We start from the raw sequence: 19,091 nt of genomic DNA, 5'->3' as shown, positions 1-19,091 counted from the left end.
ATACAGTCTATTGTCCCCTGTTATCAGCCATTTCAGGGGAGAGGATGACTGTAGGACAGGAGAATACAGTCTATTGCCACCTGTTATCAGCCATTTCAGGGGAGAGGATGACTGTAGGACAGGAGAATACAGTCTATTGCCCCCTGTTATCAGCCATTTCAGGGGAGAGGATGACTGTAGGACAGGAGAATACAGTCTATTGCTTCCTGTTATCAGCCATTTCAGGGGGGGGGATGACTGTAGGACAGGAGAATACAGTCTATTGCCCCCTAGTTATCAGCCATTTCAGGGGAGAGGATGACTGTAGGACAGGAGAATACAATCTATTGCCCCCTGTTATCAGCCATTTCAGGAGAGAGGATGACTGTAGGACAGGAGAATACAGTCTATTGCTCCCTGTTATCAGCCATTTCAGGAGAGAGGATGACTGTAGGACAGGAGAATACAGTCTATTGCTCCCTGTTATCAGCCATTTCAGGAGAGAGGATGACTGTAGGACAGGAGAATACAGTCTATTGCTCCCTGTTATCAGCCATTTCAGGAGAGAGGATGACTGTAGGACAGGAGAATACAGTCTATTGCTCCCTGTTATCAGCCATTTCAGGGGAGAGGATGACTGTAGGACAGGAGAATACAGTCTATTGCTCCCTGTTATCAGCCATTTCAGGGGGGAGGATGACTGTAGGACAGGAGAATACAGTCTATTGCCCCCTGTTATCAGCCATTTCAGGGGAGAGGATGACTGTAGGACAGGAGAATACAGTCTATTGCCCCCTGTTATCAGCCATTTCAGAGGAGAGGATGACTGTAGGACAGGAGAATACAGTCTATTGCCCCCTGTTATCAGCCATTTCAGGGGAGAGGATGACTGTAGGACAGGAGAATACAGTCTATTGCCCCCTGTTATCAGCCATTTCAGGGGAGAGGATGACTGTAGGACAGGAGAATACAGTCTATTGCCCCCTGTTATCAGCCATTTCAGGGGAGAGGATGACTGTAGGACAGGAGAATACAGTCTATTGCCCCCTGTTATCAGCCATTTCAGGGGAGAGGATGACTGTAGGACAGAAGAATACAGTCTATTGCCCCCTGTTATCAGCCATTTCAGGGGGAGGATGACTGTAGGACAGGAGAATACAGTCTATTGCTCCCTGTTATCAGCCATTTTTAGGGGAGAGGATGACTGTAGGACAGGAGAATACAGTCTATTGCTCCCTGTTATCAGCCATTTCAGGGAGAGGATGACTGTAGGACAGAGAATACAGTCTATTGCCCCTGTTATCAGCCATTTCAGGGGAGAGGATGACTGTAGGACAGGAGAATACAGTCTATTGTCCCCTGTTATCAGCCATTTCAGGGGAGAGGATGACTGTAGGACAGGAGAATACAGTCTATTGCCCCTGTTATCAGCCATTTCAGGGAGAGGATGACTGTAGGACAGGAGAATACAGTCTATTGCTCCCTGTTATCAGCCATTTCAGGAGAGAGGATGACTGTAGGACAGGAGAATACAGTCTATTGCCCCCTGTTATCAGCCATTTCAGGAGAGAGGATGACTGTAGGACAGGAGAATACAGTCTATTGCTCCCTGTTATCAGCCATTTCAGGGGAGAGGATGACTGTAGGACAGGAGAATACAGTCTATTGTCCCCTGTTATCAGCCATTTCAGGGGAGAGGATGACTGTAGGACAGGAGAATACAGTCTATTGCTCCCTGTTATCAGCCATTTCAGGGGAGAGGATGACTGTAGGACAGGAGAATACAGTCTATTGCCCCCTGTTATCAGCCATTTCAGGGGAGAGGATGACTGTAGGACAGGAGAATACAGTCTATTGCTCCCTGTTATCAGCCATTTCAGGGGAGAGGATGACTGTAGGACAGGAGAATACAGTCTATTGCCCCCTGTTATCAGCCATTTCAGGGGAGAGGATGACTGTAGGACAGGAGAATACAGTCTATTGCTCCTGTTATCAGCCATTTCAGGGGGGGGGGGATGACTGTAGGACAGGAGAATACAGTCTATTGCCCCTATTATCAGCCATTTCAGGGGAGAGGATGACTGTAGGACAGGAGAATACAATCTATTGCCCCCTGTTATCAGACATTTCAGGAGAGAGGATGACTGTAGGACAGGAGAATACAGTCTATTGCTCCCTGTTATCAGCCATTTCAGGGGAGAGGATGACTGTAGGACAGGAGAATACAGTCTATTGCTCCCTTTTATCAGCCATTTCAGGGGAGAGGATGACTGTAGGACAGGAGAATACAGTCTATTGCTTCCTGTTATCAGCCATTTCAGGGGAGAGGATGACTGTAGGACAGGAGAATACAGTCTATTGCCCCCTGTTATCAGCCATTTCATGAGAGGATGACTGTAGGACCAGAGAATACAGTCTATTGCTCCCTGTTATCAGCCATTTCAGGGGAGAGGATGACTGTAGGACCGGAGAATACAGTCTATTGCCCCCTGTTATCAGCCATTTCAGGGGAGAGGATGACTGTAGGACAGGAGAATACAGTCTATTGCCCCCTGTTATCAGCCATTTCAGGGGAGAGGATGACTGTAGGACAGAAGAATACAGTCTATTGCCCCCTGTTATCAGCCATTTTAGTATGATTCATACGGGATGCTGGTGTAATATATAAGTCTTAATTAGTCGGGTCACATCACGGACACCTATAGTTCGACCACTTTCGGGTGCATGTCTAGGTTTATTCCCGGCTCCACCTCAGGAACTTGAGCAGAGTGGCCTGATGAAGGGTCTTTCTTATGACCCGAAACGTTGCTTAATTATGACTGGCTGAATAATATTAAAAAATTCACTGATTTCATAAGCATAAACGGAGTGCTGTCTGTCTCTGTAAAAATTTAGGTGTAAGGTAATACCAGTTTCCGGGGACTATCTTCCCAGTTTCACCAGTTTACAGTAAGCTGTCCTGCATAATTATATAAGGGTTTCTGCTTTACTCACTGTCACTTGCTGCTCTGTAATGTCCCTGTTCTCCCTGCAGTCACTGCTCAAACATCCTGTCATTGGACATAATTGTTGCACAAAGGTTTCTTCTGCTCGTTTTAGTTCTTAAGATGTGGGGTCTGTTACAGTGTGTCAGTGCAGGTTAGAGTTAACAACCTGGCGTTCATGACAATAGAAGGATATGATCATTCTTATGTTCTTCATAGAAAGATCCAATCCCTGCACTGACATTTCTGCATGCCTGCAGCCACCACTAGAGGGAGCTCACTACATACAGATTATACAGTCACCACTAGAGGGAGCTCACTACATACAGATTATACAGCCACCGCCTCACTAAGATTATACAGCCACCACTAGAGGAGCTCACTACATACAGATATACAGCCACCACTAGAGGGAGCTCACTACATACAGATTATACAGTCACCACTAGAGGGAGCTCACTACATACAGGTTATACAGTCCACCACTAGAGGGAGCTCACTACATACAGGTTATACAGTCCACCACTAGAGGGAGCTCACTACATACAGATTATACAGCCACCACTAGAGGGAGCTCACTACATACAGATTATACAGCCACCACTAGAGGGAGCTCACTACATACAGATTATACAGCCACCACTAGAGGGAGCTCACTACATACAGATTATACAGCCACCACTAGAGGGAGCTCACTACATACAGATTATACAGCCACCACTAGAGGGAGCTCACCTACATACAGATATACAGCCACCACTAGAGGGAGCTCACTACATACAGATTATACAGCCACCACTAGAGGGAGCTCACTACATACAGATTATACAGCCACCATAGAGGGAGCTCACCTACATACAGATTATACAGCCACCACTAGAGGGAGCTCACTACATAAGATTATACAGCCACCACTAGAGGGAGCTCACTACATACAGATTATACAGCCACCACTAGAGGGAGCTCACTACATACAGATTATACAGCCACCACTAGAGGGAGCTCACCTACATACAGATTATACAGCCACCACTAGAGGGAGCTCACTACATACAGATTATACAGCCACCACTAGAGGGAGCTCACTACATACAGATTATACAGCCACCACTAGAGGGAGCTCACTACATACAGATTATACAGCCACCACTAAGGGAGCTCACTACATACAGATTATACAGCCACCACTAGAGGGAGCTCACCACATACAGATTATACAGCCACCACTAGAGGGAGCTCACTACATACAGATTATACAGCCACCACTAGAGGGAGCTCACTACATACAGATTATACAGCCACCACTAGAGGGAGCTCACTACATACAGATTATACAGCCACCACTAGAGGGAGCTCACTACATACAGATTATACAGCCACCACTAGAGGGAGCTCACTACATACAGATTATACAGTCCACCACTAGAGGGAGCTCACTACATACAGATTATACAGCCACCACTAGAGGGAGCTCACTACATACAGATTATACAGCACCACTAGAGGGAGCTCACTACATACAGATTATACAGCCACCACTAGAGGGAGCTCACTACATACAGATTATACAGCCACCACTAGAGGGAGCTCACTACATACAGATTATACAGCCACCACTAGAGGGAGCTCACTACATACAGATTATACAGCCACCACTAGAGGGAGCTCACTACATACAGATTATACAGCCACCACTAGAGGGAGCTCACTACATACAGATTATACAGCCACCACTAGAGGGAGCTCACTACATACAGATTATACAAGCCACCACTAGAGGGAGCTCACTACATACAGATTATACAGCCACCACTAGAGGGAGCTCACTACATACAGATTATACAGCCACCACTAGAGGGAGCTCACTACATACAGATTATACAGCCACCACTAGAGGGAGCTCACTACATACAGATTATACAGCCACCACTAGAGGGAGCTCACTACATACAGATTATACAGTCACCACTAGAGGGAGCTCACTACATACAGATTATACAACCACCACTAGAGGGAGCTCACTGCATACAGATTGTACAGCCACCACTAGAGGGAGGTCACTACATACAGATTATACAGCCACCACTAGAGGGAGCTCACTACATACAGATTATACAACCACCACTAGAGGGAGCTCACTACATACAGATTATACAGCCACCACTAGAGGGAGGTCACTACATACAGATTATACAGCCACCACTAGAGGGAGCTCACTGCATACAGATTATACAGCCACCACTAGAGGGAGCTCACTACATACAGATTATACAACCACCACTAGAGGGAGCTCATACAAGCAGCTGTAAGGGAGACGCCCAGCACCCACGTGCACAGTGATCAGTCATGTGACTTGTTTTATTATGTACATATTTGGAAAAAGTAAAAACACAAGAAAACAGTAAAGTGACATAGTCGATAACTGGGGTGAAACAATGTGACAAATCTTCAGCGGTGACTACGGCTTGCAGCCATCCAGAAGTATGCTCTCTGAGAAATCCTCCAGGACGGTGAGGAACTGTGCGCAGGAGCGAGTGCTGCAGGATGAGGACTCCGGCCACCACTCCACCCACGTGTTGGAGTCCAGGGGATACATGTACCTGCAAGGGAGGAATCATGTGACCAGCTAGAGCCAATGAGTTGACAGCGGGGCACTGATGATATCATCAGTGGGATTGGTCAGCCAGGTTTCCCGCGCTCCTCCACACCGCCAATAGGATTCGGGAGACTGAGAAAGCTGGGTGATGACAGATTACGTGATCCGGCACTCTGGCGCCGCGGGGGCGTTACTTACTCGAATTCCCGCTCTCCTCGGAGCTGGAGGCCGTCCTTCCCCATGATCAGGTAGCGCTCCCCGCGCTGCAGACTGAACTTGTCGCATGTCTTCTTCTGGATAAGCCGCACTTGTTTATTAAACCTCACTGAGGCGGAGCCTGTGGAGGAGACGAGGCGGTGAGCGCTGAGTTCCGCCGCCATTACTACCGCCGTCACCTGACTTACCTTTATTGAATATATCCACGATGGTCACCGTGTACTTCACAAACTCCCCCTCGTCCTCAGACATTGCGGCTTCCACTTTATAGGCTGCAGGAAACAGCATGGTGATATGTCAGCCACAACCAGCAGCCCCTGCGATGCCCGACTCCCTGGACCTGCCGCCCACGAGGTACTGTAGGGACTTACCGTACTAGCAATTCACATGAGCCCCTCCTCACAGTGCAGACCCCGATGATCTGCCCCCCCCCTCACACAGGGGCACATCACATGAGCCCCTCCTCACAGTGCAGACCCCGATGATCTGCCCCCACCCCCCCTCACACAGGGGGCACATCACATGAGCCCCTCCTCACAGTGCAGACCCCGATGATCTGCCCCCCCCCTCACACAGGGGCACATCACATGAGCCCCTCCTCACAGTGCAGACCCCGATGATCTGCCCCCCCCCCCCCCTCACACAGGGGCACATCACATGAGCCCCTCCTCACAGTGCAGACCCCGATGATCTGCCCCCGCCCCCCCTCACACAGGGGCACATCACATGAGCCCCTCCTCACAGTGCAGACCCCGATAATCTGCCCCCGCCCCCCCCTCACACAGGGGGCACATCACATGAGCCCCTCCCCACAGTGCAGACCCCGATGATCTGCCCCCGCCCCCCCCCCCCCCCCCACACAGGGGCACATCACATGAGCCCCTCCCCACAGTGCAGACCCCGATAATCTGCCCCCGCCCCCCCCCCCCACACAGGGGCACATCACATGAGCCCCTCCCCACAGTGCAGACCCCGATAATCTGCCCCCGCCCCCCCCCCCCCACACAGGGGCACATCACATGAGCCCCTCCTCACAGTGCAGACCCCGATGATCTGCCCCCCCCCCTCACACAGGGGCACATCACATGAGCCCCTCCTCACAGTGCAGACCCCGATGATCTGCCCCCGCCCCCCCCTCACACAGGGGCACATCACATGAGCCCCTCCCCACAGTGCAGACCCCGATGATCTGCCCCCCCCCTCACACAGGGGCACATCCACATGAGCCCCTCCTCACAGTGCAGACCCCGATCATCTGCCCCCGCCCCCCCCCTCACACAGGGGCACATCACATGAGCCCCTCCTCACAGTGCAGACCCCGATGATCTGCCCCCGCCCCCCCCTCACACAGGGGCACATCACATGAGCCCCTCCTCACAGTGCAGACCCCGATGATCTGCCCCCGCCCCCCCCCCCCCTCACACAGGGGCACATCACATGAGCCCCTCCTCACAGTGCAGACCCCGATGATCTGCCCCCCCCCTCACACAGGGGCACATCACATGAGCCCCTCCTCACAGTGCAGACCCCGATGATCTGCCCCCGCCCCCCCCCCCTCACACAGGGGCACATCACATGAGCCCCTCCCCACAGTGCAGACCCCGATGATCTGCCCCCCCCCCTCACACAGGGGCACATCCACATGAGCCCCTCCTCACAGTGCAGACCCCGATGATCTGCCCCCGCCCCCCCCCCCTCACACAGGGGCACATCACATGAGCCCCTCCTCACAGTGCAGACTCCGATGATCTGCCCCCGCCCCCCCTCACACAGGGGCACATCACATGAGCCCCTCCTCACAGTGCAGACCCCGATAATCTGCCCCCGCCCCCCCCCCTCACACAGGGGCACATCACATGAGCCCCTCCTCACAGTGCAGACTCCGATGATCTGCCCCCGCCCCCCCTCACACAGGGGCACATCCACACATGAGCCCCTCCTCACAGTGCAGACCCCGATGATCTGCCCCCGCCCCCCCCCCCTCACACAGGGGCACATCACATGAGCCCCTCCTCACAGTGCAGACCCCGATGATCTGCCCCCGCCCCCCCCCCTCACACAGGGGCACATCACATGAGCCCCTCCTCACAGTGCAGACCCCGATGATCTGCCCCCGCCCCCCCTCACACAGGGGCACATCACATGAGCCCCTCCTCACAGTGCAGACCCCGATGATCTGCCCCCGCCCCCCCCCTCACACAGGGGCACATCCACATGAGCCCCTCCTCACAGTGCAGACCCCGATGATCTGCCCCCGCCCCCCCCTCACACAGGGGGCACATCACATGAGCCCCTCCTCACAGTGCAGACCCCGATGATCTGCCCCCGCCCCCCCCTCACACAGGGGCACATCACATGAGCCCCTCCCCACAGTGCAGACCCCGATGATCTGCCCCCCCCCCCCCCTCACACAGGGGCACATCCACATGAGCCCCTCCTCACAGTGCAGACCCCGATGATCTGCCCCCGCCCCCCCCCCTCACACAGGGGCACATCCACATGAGCCCCTCCTCACAGTGCAGACCCCGATGATCTGCCCCCGCCCCCCCTCACAGTCCAGACCCCGATGATCTGCCCCCGCCCCCCCCCCCTCACACAGGGGCACATCACATGAGCCCCTCCTCACAGTGCAGACCCCGATGATCTGCCCCCGCCCCCCCCCCCCTCACACAGGGGCACATCACATGAGCCCCTCCTCACAGTGCAGACCCCGATGATCTGCCCCCGCCCCCCCTCACACAGGGGCACATCACATGAGCCCCTCCTCACAGTGCAGACCCCGATGATCTGCCCCCCCCCCCTCACACAGGGGACACATCACATGAGCCCCTCCTCACAGTGCAGACCCCGATGATCTGCCCCCGCCCCCCCCCCTCACACAGGGGCACATCACATGAGCCCCTCCTCACAGTGCAGACCCCGATGATCTGCCCCCGCCCCCCCTCACACAGGGGCACATCCACATGAGCCCCTCCTCACAGTGCAGACCCCGATGATCTGCCCCCGCCCCCCCCCTCACACAGGGGGCACATCCACATGAGCCCCTCCTCACAGTGCAGACCCCGATGATCTGCCCCCGCCCCCCCCCTCACACAGGGGCACATCACATGAGCCCCTCCTCACAGTGCAGACCCCGATGATCTGCCCCCGCCCCCCCCCCCCCCTCACACAGGGGCACATCACATGAGCCCCTCCTCACAGTGCAGACCCCGATAATCTGCCCCCGCCCCCCCTCACACAGGGGGCACATCACATGAGCCCCTCCTCACAGTCCAGACCCCGATGATCTGCCCCTGCCCCCCCCCCACACAGGGGCACATCCACATGAGCCCCTCCTCACAGTGCAGACCCCGATGATCTGCCCCCGCCCCCCCCTCACACAGGGGGCACATCCACATGAGCCCCTCCTCACAGTGCAGACCCCGATGATCTGCCCCCGCCCCCCCCTCACACAGGGGGCACATCCACATGAGCCCCTCCTCACAGTGCAGACCCCGATGATCTGCCCCCACCCCCCCTCACACAGGGGGCACATCACATGAGCCCCTCCTCAAAGTGCAGACCCCGATGATCTGCCCCCACCCCCCCTCACACAGGGGGCACATCACATGAGCCCCTCCCCACAGTGCAGACCCCGATGATCTGCCCCCCCCTCACACAGGGGGCACATCACATGAGCCCCTCCTCACAGTGCAGACCCCGATGATCTGCCCCCGCCCCCCCTCACACAGGGGCACATCACATGAGCCCCTCCTCACAGTGCAGACCCCGATAATCTGCCCCCGCCCCCCCCCTCACACAGGGGCACATCACATGAGCCCCTCCTCACAGTGCAGACCCCGATGATCTGCCCCCCCCCCTCACACAGGGGGCACATCACATGAGCCCCTCCTCACAGTCCAGACCCCGATGATCTGCCCCTGCCCCCCCCCACACAGGGGCACATCCACATGAGCCCCTCCTCACAGTGCAGACCCCGATGATCTGCCCCCGCCCCCCCCTCACACAGGGGGCACATCCACATGAGCCCCTCCTCACAGTGCAGACCCCGATGATCTGCCCCCGCCCCCCCCTCACACAGGGGGCACATCCACACATGAGCCTCTCCTGACAGTCCAGACCCCGATGATCTGCCCCCGCCCCCCCCCTCACACAGGGGGCACATCACATGAGCCCCTCCCCACAGTCCAGACCCCGATGATCTGCCCCCGCCCCCCCCCCCCCTCACACAGGGGCACATCCACATGAGCCCCTCCTCACAGTCCAGACCCCGATGATCTGCCCCCGCCCCCCCCCCCCACACAGGGGGCACCTCCACATGAGCCCCTCCTCACAGTCCAGACCCCGATGATCTGCCCCCGCCCCCCCCCCCTCACACAGGGGCACATCCACATGAGCCCCTCCTCACAGTCCAGACCCCGATGATCTGCCCCCGCCCCCCCTCACACAGGGGGCACATCACATGAGCCCCTCCTCACAGTCCAGACCCCGATGATCTGCCCCCGCCCCCCCCCCCCTCACACAGGGGCACATCCACATGAGCCCCTCCTCACAGTCCAGACCCCGATGATCTGCCCCCGCCCCCCCCCCCCCACACAGGGGGCACCTCCACATGAGCCCCTCCTCACAGTCCAGACCCCGATGATCTGCCCCCGCCCCCCCCCTCACACAGGGGGCACATCCACATGAGCCCCTCCTCACAGTGCAGACCCCGATGATCTGCCCCCGCCCCCCCCCTCACACAGGGGCACATCACATGAGCCCCTCCTCACAGTCCAGACCCCGATGATCTGCCCCCGCCCCCCCCCCCCTCACACAGGGGCACATCCACATGAGCCCCTCCTCACAGTCCAGACCCCGATGATCTTCCCCCGCCCCCCCCCCTCACACAGGGGCACATCCACATGAGCCCCTCCTCACAGTCCAGACCCCGATGATCTGCCCCCGCCCCCCCTCACACAGGGGGCACATCACATGAGCCCCTCCTCACAGTCCAGACCCCGATGATCTGCCCCCGCCCCCCCCCCCTCACACAGGGGCACATCCACATGAGCCCCTCCTCACAGTCCAGACCCTGATGATCTGCCCCCGCCCCCCCCTCACACAGGGGCACATCCACATGAGCCCCTCCTCACAGTGCAGACCCCGATGATCTGCCCCCGCCCCCCCCCTCACACAGGGGGCACATCACATGAGCCCCCCCTCACAGTCCAGACCCCGATGATCTGCCCCCGCCCCCCCCCCCCCCACACAGGGGGCACCTCCACATGAGCCCCTCCTCACAGTCCAGACCCCGATGATCTGCCCCCGCCCCCCCCCCCCCACACAGGGGGCACCTCCACATGAGCCCCTCCTCACAGTGCAGACCCCGATGATCTGCCCCCGCCCCCCCTCACACAGGGGGCACATCACATGAGCCCCTCCTCACAGTCCAGACCCCGATGATCTGCCCCCGCCCCCCCCCCCTCACACAGGGGCACATCCACATGAGCCCCTCCTCACAGTCCAGACCCTGATGATCTGCCCCCGCCCCCCCCCTCCCCCCACACAGGGGGCACCTCCACATGAGCCCCTCCTCACAGTCCAGACCCCGATGATCTGCCCCCGCCCCCCCTCACACAGGGGGCACCTCCACATGAGCCCCCCCTCACAGTCCAGACCCCGATGATCTGCCCCCGCCCCCCCTCACACAGGGGGCACCTCCACATGAGCCCCCCCTCACAGTCCAGACCCCGATGATCTGCCCCCGCCCCCCCCCCCCCTCACACAGGGGCACATCCACATGAGCCTCTCCTCACAGTGCAGACCCCGATGATCTGCCCCCGCCCCCCCCCCCCCCCCACACAGGGGGCACCTCCACATGAGCCCCCCCTCACAGTCCAGACCCCGATGATCTGCCCCCCCCCCCACACAGGGGGCACCTCCACATGAGCCCCTCCTCACCGTAGGTCATGTCGCCCTTGCATGCGGCGTCCTTCCTCTGCTCCGCCGTCACACTCATGTCCAGTCTGCTCTTCATCTTGGGACATTCACCTGAGGACACAGTCATTGCCCAGATGATGATGAGGGTGATAGTTCATATAATGATAGCGGTGGTAATACCTGGAGGCAGCAGTGATGGTGGCGGTTCACTTACCTTCAATACATTTGCAGGCATCTCCGGCGCACACTCTGGTCAGGTTCTCGTCCAGGAAGGGGTTGTAGTAGGTGGTGCACTCCTGTTCTGTGGGGGGGAAGCTGAATGTGAACACAAGATGGGGGCTGCAGGGTGAGCCCCCCATGTAAGATGATGTCATAATCCTGCGTTGTGGGGAGATCCCTTTTTTCCCTGGTCTTATGTGCCACCATGTTCATGCAGATTTCCTCCCCATCATCCCAGTATCCCCATCTCAGACAATGGGGGAATATCGCTAGGAGATGCCCCCATTGTCTGATAGGTGCGGGTCCCACCGCTGAGAGCTGTGGCTGCAGGACCCGGATTTCTTGGGGTTCGTCCACCACCAAGGGTGGCTGCGCATGCACAGTGCGCCCTCCATTCGTTTCCCCGCTCCATCCTCATTGTCTGAGATGGCAAAAGCCCTTTAATTCCTGCTGCGCTGTGCCGCCACCTAGTGGACAGGCTGTGCAGTACATGCAGTAGGACCCGTGGCACTTTATTATTGGCGGTCCTCTCGGGCCCCAGACACCATGACTGGTGGTGAGCTACGCGGTGATTGGTCCACTGAAGCGCCCACTCATCAGGCAGACCTGATATCGGAGTAGTGGAGGGCGCCTCGACCTGGCAGCGGGGCGTCACAAGTCATTGTGTGCAGGTCTCCACAGGATAGGGGATGTCTATTAGATCGATGAAGGTCCTAACTTTGGGACCCCCACGATCACATGAATGCGGGCCCCGTAGCGGTTGCACATGCGCGTGGCCATTCATTTCTATGGGAGTTGCGGAGATAGCCGAGTACAGCGCTCACTCCCAGGGGAACAGCAGAGAATATGGGGCCGGAGGCACTGTGGAAACGAGCGCCATAACACCCCGGCTATATGCGCCGCGCTGTGAGCCGCCATGGCCGCACTTTCTATATGAGCTGCGCTCTGCGTATGATCGGCACTTTCCTCAGCCGGACAGCAGCTGCTCCAGGAGACCGCCATGTGTTGCACCCCCCCCCCCATCATATAACCTACTGTACGCCATACGCAACGGTGAGATGGATGCGGCGCGCCGCCACTACCTGGAGCGTGGAACTCGTAGACTTTAAAGATCCCGGGGCTCATGAACGCCACCTTAAATATCTTCCTGATGTACAGTGGAGCGCAGACATAATCATCAGACGTGATCTGTAGTGGGGGAGGGGAAAACAGCTTATTACAGGGCAGAGGCGGAGTCAGGGAATACACCGATTATTACAGGGCAGAGGCGTAGTAGGGATACACCGATTATTACAGGGCAGAGGCGGAGTCAGGGAATACACCGATTATTACAGGGCAGAGGCGGAGTCAGGGAATACACCGATTATTACAGGGCAGAGGCGGAGTCAGGGAATACACCGATTATTACAGGGCAGAGGCGGAGTCAGGGAATACACCGATTATTACAGGGCAGAGGCGGAGTCAGGGAATACACCGATTGTTACAGGGCAGAGGCGGAGTCAGGGAATACACCGATTGTTACAGGGCAGAGGCGGAGTCAGGGAATACACCGATTATTACAGGGCAGAGGCGGAGTCAGGGAATACACCGATTATTACAGGGCAGAGGCGGAGTCAGGGAATACACCGATTATTACAGGGCAGAGGCGGAGTCAGGGAATACACCGATTATACAGGGCAGAGGCGGAGTCAGGGAATGCACCACTTATTACAGGGCAGAGGCGGAGTCAGGGAATACACCGATTATTACAGGGCAGAGGCGGAGTCAGGGAATACACCGATTATTACAGGGAAGAGGCGGAGTCAGGGAATACACCGATCATTACAGGGCAGAGGCGGAGTCAGGGAATACACCGATTATTACAGGACTGAGGCGGAGTCAGAGAATACAACGATTATTACAGGACTGAGGCGGAGTCAGAGAATACATTGCTTATTACAAAGCAGGGGCGGAGTCAGGGAATGCACCACTTATTACAGGGCAGGGCGGAGTCAGGGAAATATACCGCTTATTACAGGGCAGAGGCGGAGTCATGGAATACAACGATTATTACAGGACTGAGGCGGAGTCAGAGAATACATTGCTTATTACAAAGCAGGGGCGGAGTCAGGGTATACACTGCTTATTACATGGAAGGGGCAGAATCAAGGAATACACTTATTAGAAAGCAGGGGCGGAGTCAGGGAATGCACCAGTTATTACAGGGCAGGACGGAGTCAGGGAAATATACCGCTTATTACAGGGCAGAGGCGGAGTCAGGGAAATATACCGCTTATTACAGGGCAGAGGCGGAGTCAGAATGTTCTTACCACAGTAATAACCATACCCAATCAAAATGGAGGATGACTTTTCCGTCTTCTATGCTGTAGCCTCTGACAAACTGATCAACTCTGTTCACAAGCTAAAAATGTTGAACAATTAAATCTCAGTTAAAAAAATGTTTCATTCATCCCCCGCCCACAACCTCACAGCACCCTCCACTATCTGTTGCAGGTAGCACACTGAACATCATGTGACCTCTGTCCTCGTGGGCCGGCACTGACACAAAACATCATGTGACCTCTATCCTCGTGGGCCGGCACTGACACAAAACATCATGTGACCTCTATCCTCGTGGGCCGGCACTGACACAAAACATCATGTGAACTCTATCCTCGTGGGCCGGCACTGACACAAAACATCACGTGACCTCTGTCCTCGTGGGCCGGCACTATCCTCGCGGGCCGGCACTGACACAAAACATCATGTGACCTCTATCCTTGTGGACCGGCACTGACACAAAATATCATGTGACCTCTATCCTCGTGGGCCGGCACTGACAGAAAACATGTGACCTCTATTCACGTGGGCCACACTGGTCGTTACCTTGTTTAGTTGCTTCTCATCAGCCTGCAACCCGGTCAGCAGCGTTATCTCCATGACAGCCTGGCCAGATGTGGAAATTTCATCTTTTTGTGGTTTATATCTGAAATATGGAGGCGAAAACGTCAGGGGCCCAAGCGAAGTGCAACACAAAACACAGAACATGTAACTCCATCATCCGATCCCACAGGAATTCTCCAGATTTTCTGATTTGGTTTGATATTTGTGGAGCTCACAGACAGATGTGATCCCCCAATGTTATTTACTAGTTTAACTCAGTCAAGTGACCACTAGATGGCGCTGCGTTGTACTTACAATTATGTAACCACTAGATAGAGCTGTCTTCTTATAATTGTGTTACCACCAGATGGCGCTGCGTTCTACTGATCATAATGTAACCACTAGATAGAGCTGTCTTCTGATAATTATGTTACCACCAGATGGCGCTGCGTTCTACTGATCATTATGTAACCACTAGATAGAGCTGTCTTCTGATAATTATGTTACCACCAGATGGCGCTGCGTTCTACTGATCATTATGTAACCACTAGATAGAGCTGTCTTCTGATAATTATGTTACCAACAGATGGCGCTGCGTTCTACTGATCATTATGTAACCACTAGATAGAGCTGTCTTCTGATATTTGTGTCACCACCAGATGGCGCTGCGTTCTACTGATCATTATGTAACCACTAGATAGAGCTGTCTTCTGATATTTGTGTCACCACCAGATGGCGCTGCGTTCTACTTACAATTATGTAACCACTAGATAGAGCTGTCTTCTGATAATTATGTTACCACCAGATGGCGCTGTGTTCTACTGATCATTATGTAACCACTAGATAGAGCTGTCTTCTGATAATTGTGTTACCACCAGATGGCGCTGCGTTCTACTTACAATTATGTAACCACTAGACAGAGCTGTCTTCTGATAATTATGTTACCACCAGATGGCGCTGTGTTGTACTGATCATAATGTAACCACTAGATAGAGCTGTCTTCTTATAATTGTGTCACCACCAGATGGCGCTGTGTTCTACTGATCATAATGTAACCACTAGATAGAGCTGTCTTCTGATAATTATGTTACCACCAGATGGCGCTGTGTTCTACTGATCATTATGTAACCACTAGATAGAGCTGTCTTCTGATATTTGTGTCACCACCAGATGGCGCTGCGTTCTACTTACAATTATGTAACCACTAGATAGAGCTGTCTTCTGATAATTATGTTACCAACAGATGGCGCTGCGTTCTACTGATCATTATGTAACCACTAGATAGAGCTGTCTTCTGATATTTGTGTCACCACCAGATGGCGCTGCGTTCTACTGATCATTATGTAACCACTAGATAGAGCTGTCTTCTGATATTTGTGTCACCACCAGATGGCGCTGCGTTCTACTTACAATTATGTAACCACTAGATAGAGCTGTCTTCTGATAATTATGTTACCACCAGATGGCGCTGTGTTCTACTGATCATTATGTAACCACTAGATAGTGCTGTCTTCTTATATTTGTGTCACCACCAGATGGCGCTGCGTTCTACTTACAATTATGTAACCACTAGATAGAGCTGTCTTCTGATAATTATGTTACCACCAGATGGCGCTGCGTTCTACTGATCATTATGTAACCACTAGATAGAGCTGTCTTCTGATAATTGTGTCACCACCAGATGGCGCTGTGTTCTACTGATCATAATGTAACCACTAGATAGAGCTGTCTTCTTATATTTGTGTCACCACCAGATGGCGCTGCGTTCTACTTACAATTATGTAACCACTAGCTAGAGCTGTCTTCTGATAATTATGTTACCACCAGATGGCGCTGTGTTCTACTGATCATTATGTAACCACTAGATAGAGCTGTCTTCTTATAATTATGTTACCACCAGATGGCGCTGTGTTCTACTGATCATTATGTAACCACTAGATAGAGCTGTCTTCTGATAATTGTGTTACCACCAGATGGCGCTGCGTTCTACTGATCATTATGTAACCACTAGATAGAGCTGTCTTCTGATAATTATGTTACCACCAGATGGCGCTGCGTTCTACTGATCATTATGTAACCACTAGATAGAGCTGTCTTCTGATAACTATGTTACCACCAGATGGCGCTGTGTTCTACTTACAATTATGTAACCACTAGATAGAGCTGTCTTCTTATAATTGTGTCACCACCAGATGGCGCTGCGTTCTACTTACAATTTGTAACCACTAGATAGAGCTGTCTTCTGATAATTATGTTACCACCAGATGGCGCTGTGTTCTACTTACAATTATGTAACCACTAGATAGAGCTGTCTTCTTATAATTGTGTCACCACCAGATGGCGCTGCGTTCTACTTACAATTTTGTAACCACTAGATAGAGCTGTCTTCTGATAATTATGTTACCACCAGATGGCGCTGCGTTCTACTTACAATTATGTAACCACTAGATAGAGCTGTCTTCTGATAATTATGTTACCACCAGATGGCGCTGCGTTCTACTTACAATTATGTAACCACTAGATAGAGCTGTCTTCTGATAATTATGTTACCACCAGATGGCGCTGCGTTCTACTGATCATTATGTAACCACTAGATAGAGCTGTCTTCTGATAATTATGTTACCACCAGATGGCGCTGTGTTCTACTTACAATTATGTAACCACTAGATAGAGCTGTCTTCTTATAATTGTGTCACCACCAGATGGCGCTGTGTTCTACTTACAATTATGTAACCACTAGATACAGCTGTCTTCTTATAATTGTGTCACCACCAGATGGCGCTGTGTTCTACTGATCATTATGTAACCACTAGATAGAGCTGTCTTCTTATAATTGTGTCACCACCAGATGGCGCTGTGTTCTACTGATCATTATGTAACCACTAGATACAGCTGTCTTCTTATAATTGTGTCACCACCAGATGGCGCTGTGTTCTACTGATCATTATGTAACCACTAGATAGAGCTGTCTTCTGATAATTATGTTACCACCAGATGGTGTTGTGTTCTACTGATCATTATGTAACCACTAGATAGAGCTGTCTTCTTATAATTGTGTCACCACCAGATGGCGCTGCGTTCTACTTACAATTATGTAACCACTAGATAGAGCTGTCTTCTACTGATTAGGTTCCATTCACACGTCCGTAGTGCATTGCTGATCCGCAATGCACCCCCATAGAAATGCCTATTCTTGTCCGCAATTGTGGACAAGAATAGGACATGTTCTATTTTTTTTTCCAGAGCCGCGGACCGGAAGATCGGTGGAGCGCTCCAGAAATGCGGATATGGAGAGCACATAGTGTGCTCTCCGCAACCATTCGCTCTCCATAGAGAATGAATGGGTCTGCACCCGTTCGGCAATTTGCCGAACGGATGCAGACCCATTATTACAGACGTGTGACTGGAGCCATATTATGTATCTACTAGATGGCGCAGCGTTCTACTCATACTATGTAACCACTGGATGTTTGTGTGTTATACTCAATTATATAACCATTAAATGGCACTGCGTTCTAGTCACAATTAAATAACCACTAGATGCCGCAGCGTTCTAATGATAATTATGTAACCACTAGATGGCGCTGCATTCTAATGATAATTATGTAACCACTAGATGGCGCTGCATTCTACTCACACCATGTAACCACTAGATGGCGCTGCATTCTACTCATACCATGTAACCACTAGATGGCGCTGCATTCTACTCATACTATGTAACCACTAGATGGCGCTGCATTCTACTCACACTATGTAACCACTAGATGGCGCTGCATTCTACTCATACCATGTAACCACTAGATGGCGCTGCATTCTACTCATACCATGTAACCACTAGATGGCGCTGCATTCTACTCATACCATGTAACCACTACATTGCGCTGCATTCTACTCATACTATGTAACCACTAGATGGCGCTGCATTCTACTCACACTATGTAACCACTAGATGGCGCTGCATTCTACTCATACCATGTAACCACTAGATGGCGCTGCATTCTACTCATACCATGTAACCACTAGATGGCGCTGCATTCTACTCATACTATGTAACCACTAGATGGCGCTGCATTCTACTCATACCATGTAACCACTAGATGGCGCTGCATTCTACTCACACTATGTAACCACTAGATGGCGCTGCATTCTACTCATACCATGTAACCACTAGATGGCGCTGCATTCTACTCACACCATGTAACCACTAGATGGCGCTGCATTCTACTCACACCATGTAACCACTAGATGGCGCTGCATTCTACTCACACCATGTAACCACTAGATGGCGCTGCATTCTACTCACACCATGTAAC

At 53.2% G+C, this 19,091-nt stretch overlaps 1 protein-coding gene across 1 annotated transcript; it reads right to left on the bottom strand.

The window, feature by feature from the left end:
- Positions 1-5,295: 5,295 nt before the first annotated feature.
- LOC122919485 (complement C5-like) lies at positions 5,296-14,894 on the bottom strand. Its single transcript, XM_044268544.1, has 8 exons — positions 14,782-14,894; positions 14,243-14,317; positions 12,999-13,104; positions 11,912-11,998; positions 11,719-11,808; positions 5,964-6,047; positions 5,758-5,896; positions 5,296-5,563 (listed from the first exon to the last, which is right to left on the bottom strand). The coding sequence occupies exons 1-8, from the start codon at positions 14,833-14,835 to the stop codon at positions 5,422-5,424; spliced, it is 777 nt and encodes a 258-aa protein (XP_044124479.1). The 5' UTR covers positions 14,836-14,894; the 3' UTR covers positions 5,296-5,421.
- Between the last annotated feature and the right edge of the window lie 4,197 nt (positions 14,895-19,091).

The sequence above is a fragment of the Bufo gargarizans genome, chromosome 9, assembly GCF_014858855.1.
Source record: "Bufo gargarizans isolate SCDJY-AF-19 chromosome 9, ASM1485885v1, whole genome shotgun sequence".
NCBI classification, from domain to species: domain Eukaryota; kingdom Metazoa; phylum Chordata; class Amphibia; order Anura; family Bufonidae; genus Bufo; species Bufo gargarizans.
The sequence above is the reverse complement of the archived record's forward strand: the minus strand, read 5'-3'. Positions and strand labels throughout refer to the sequence as shown.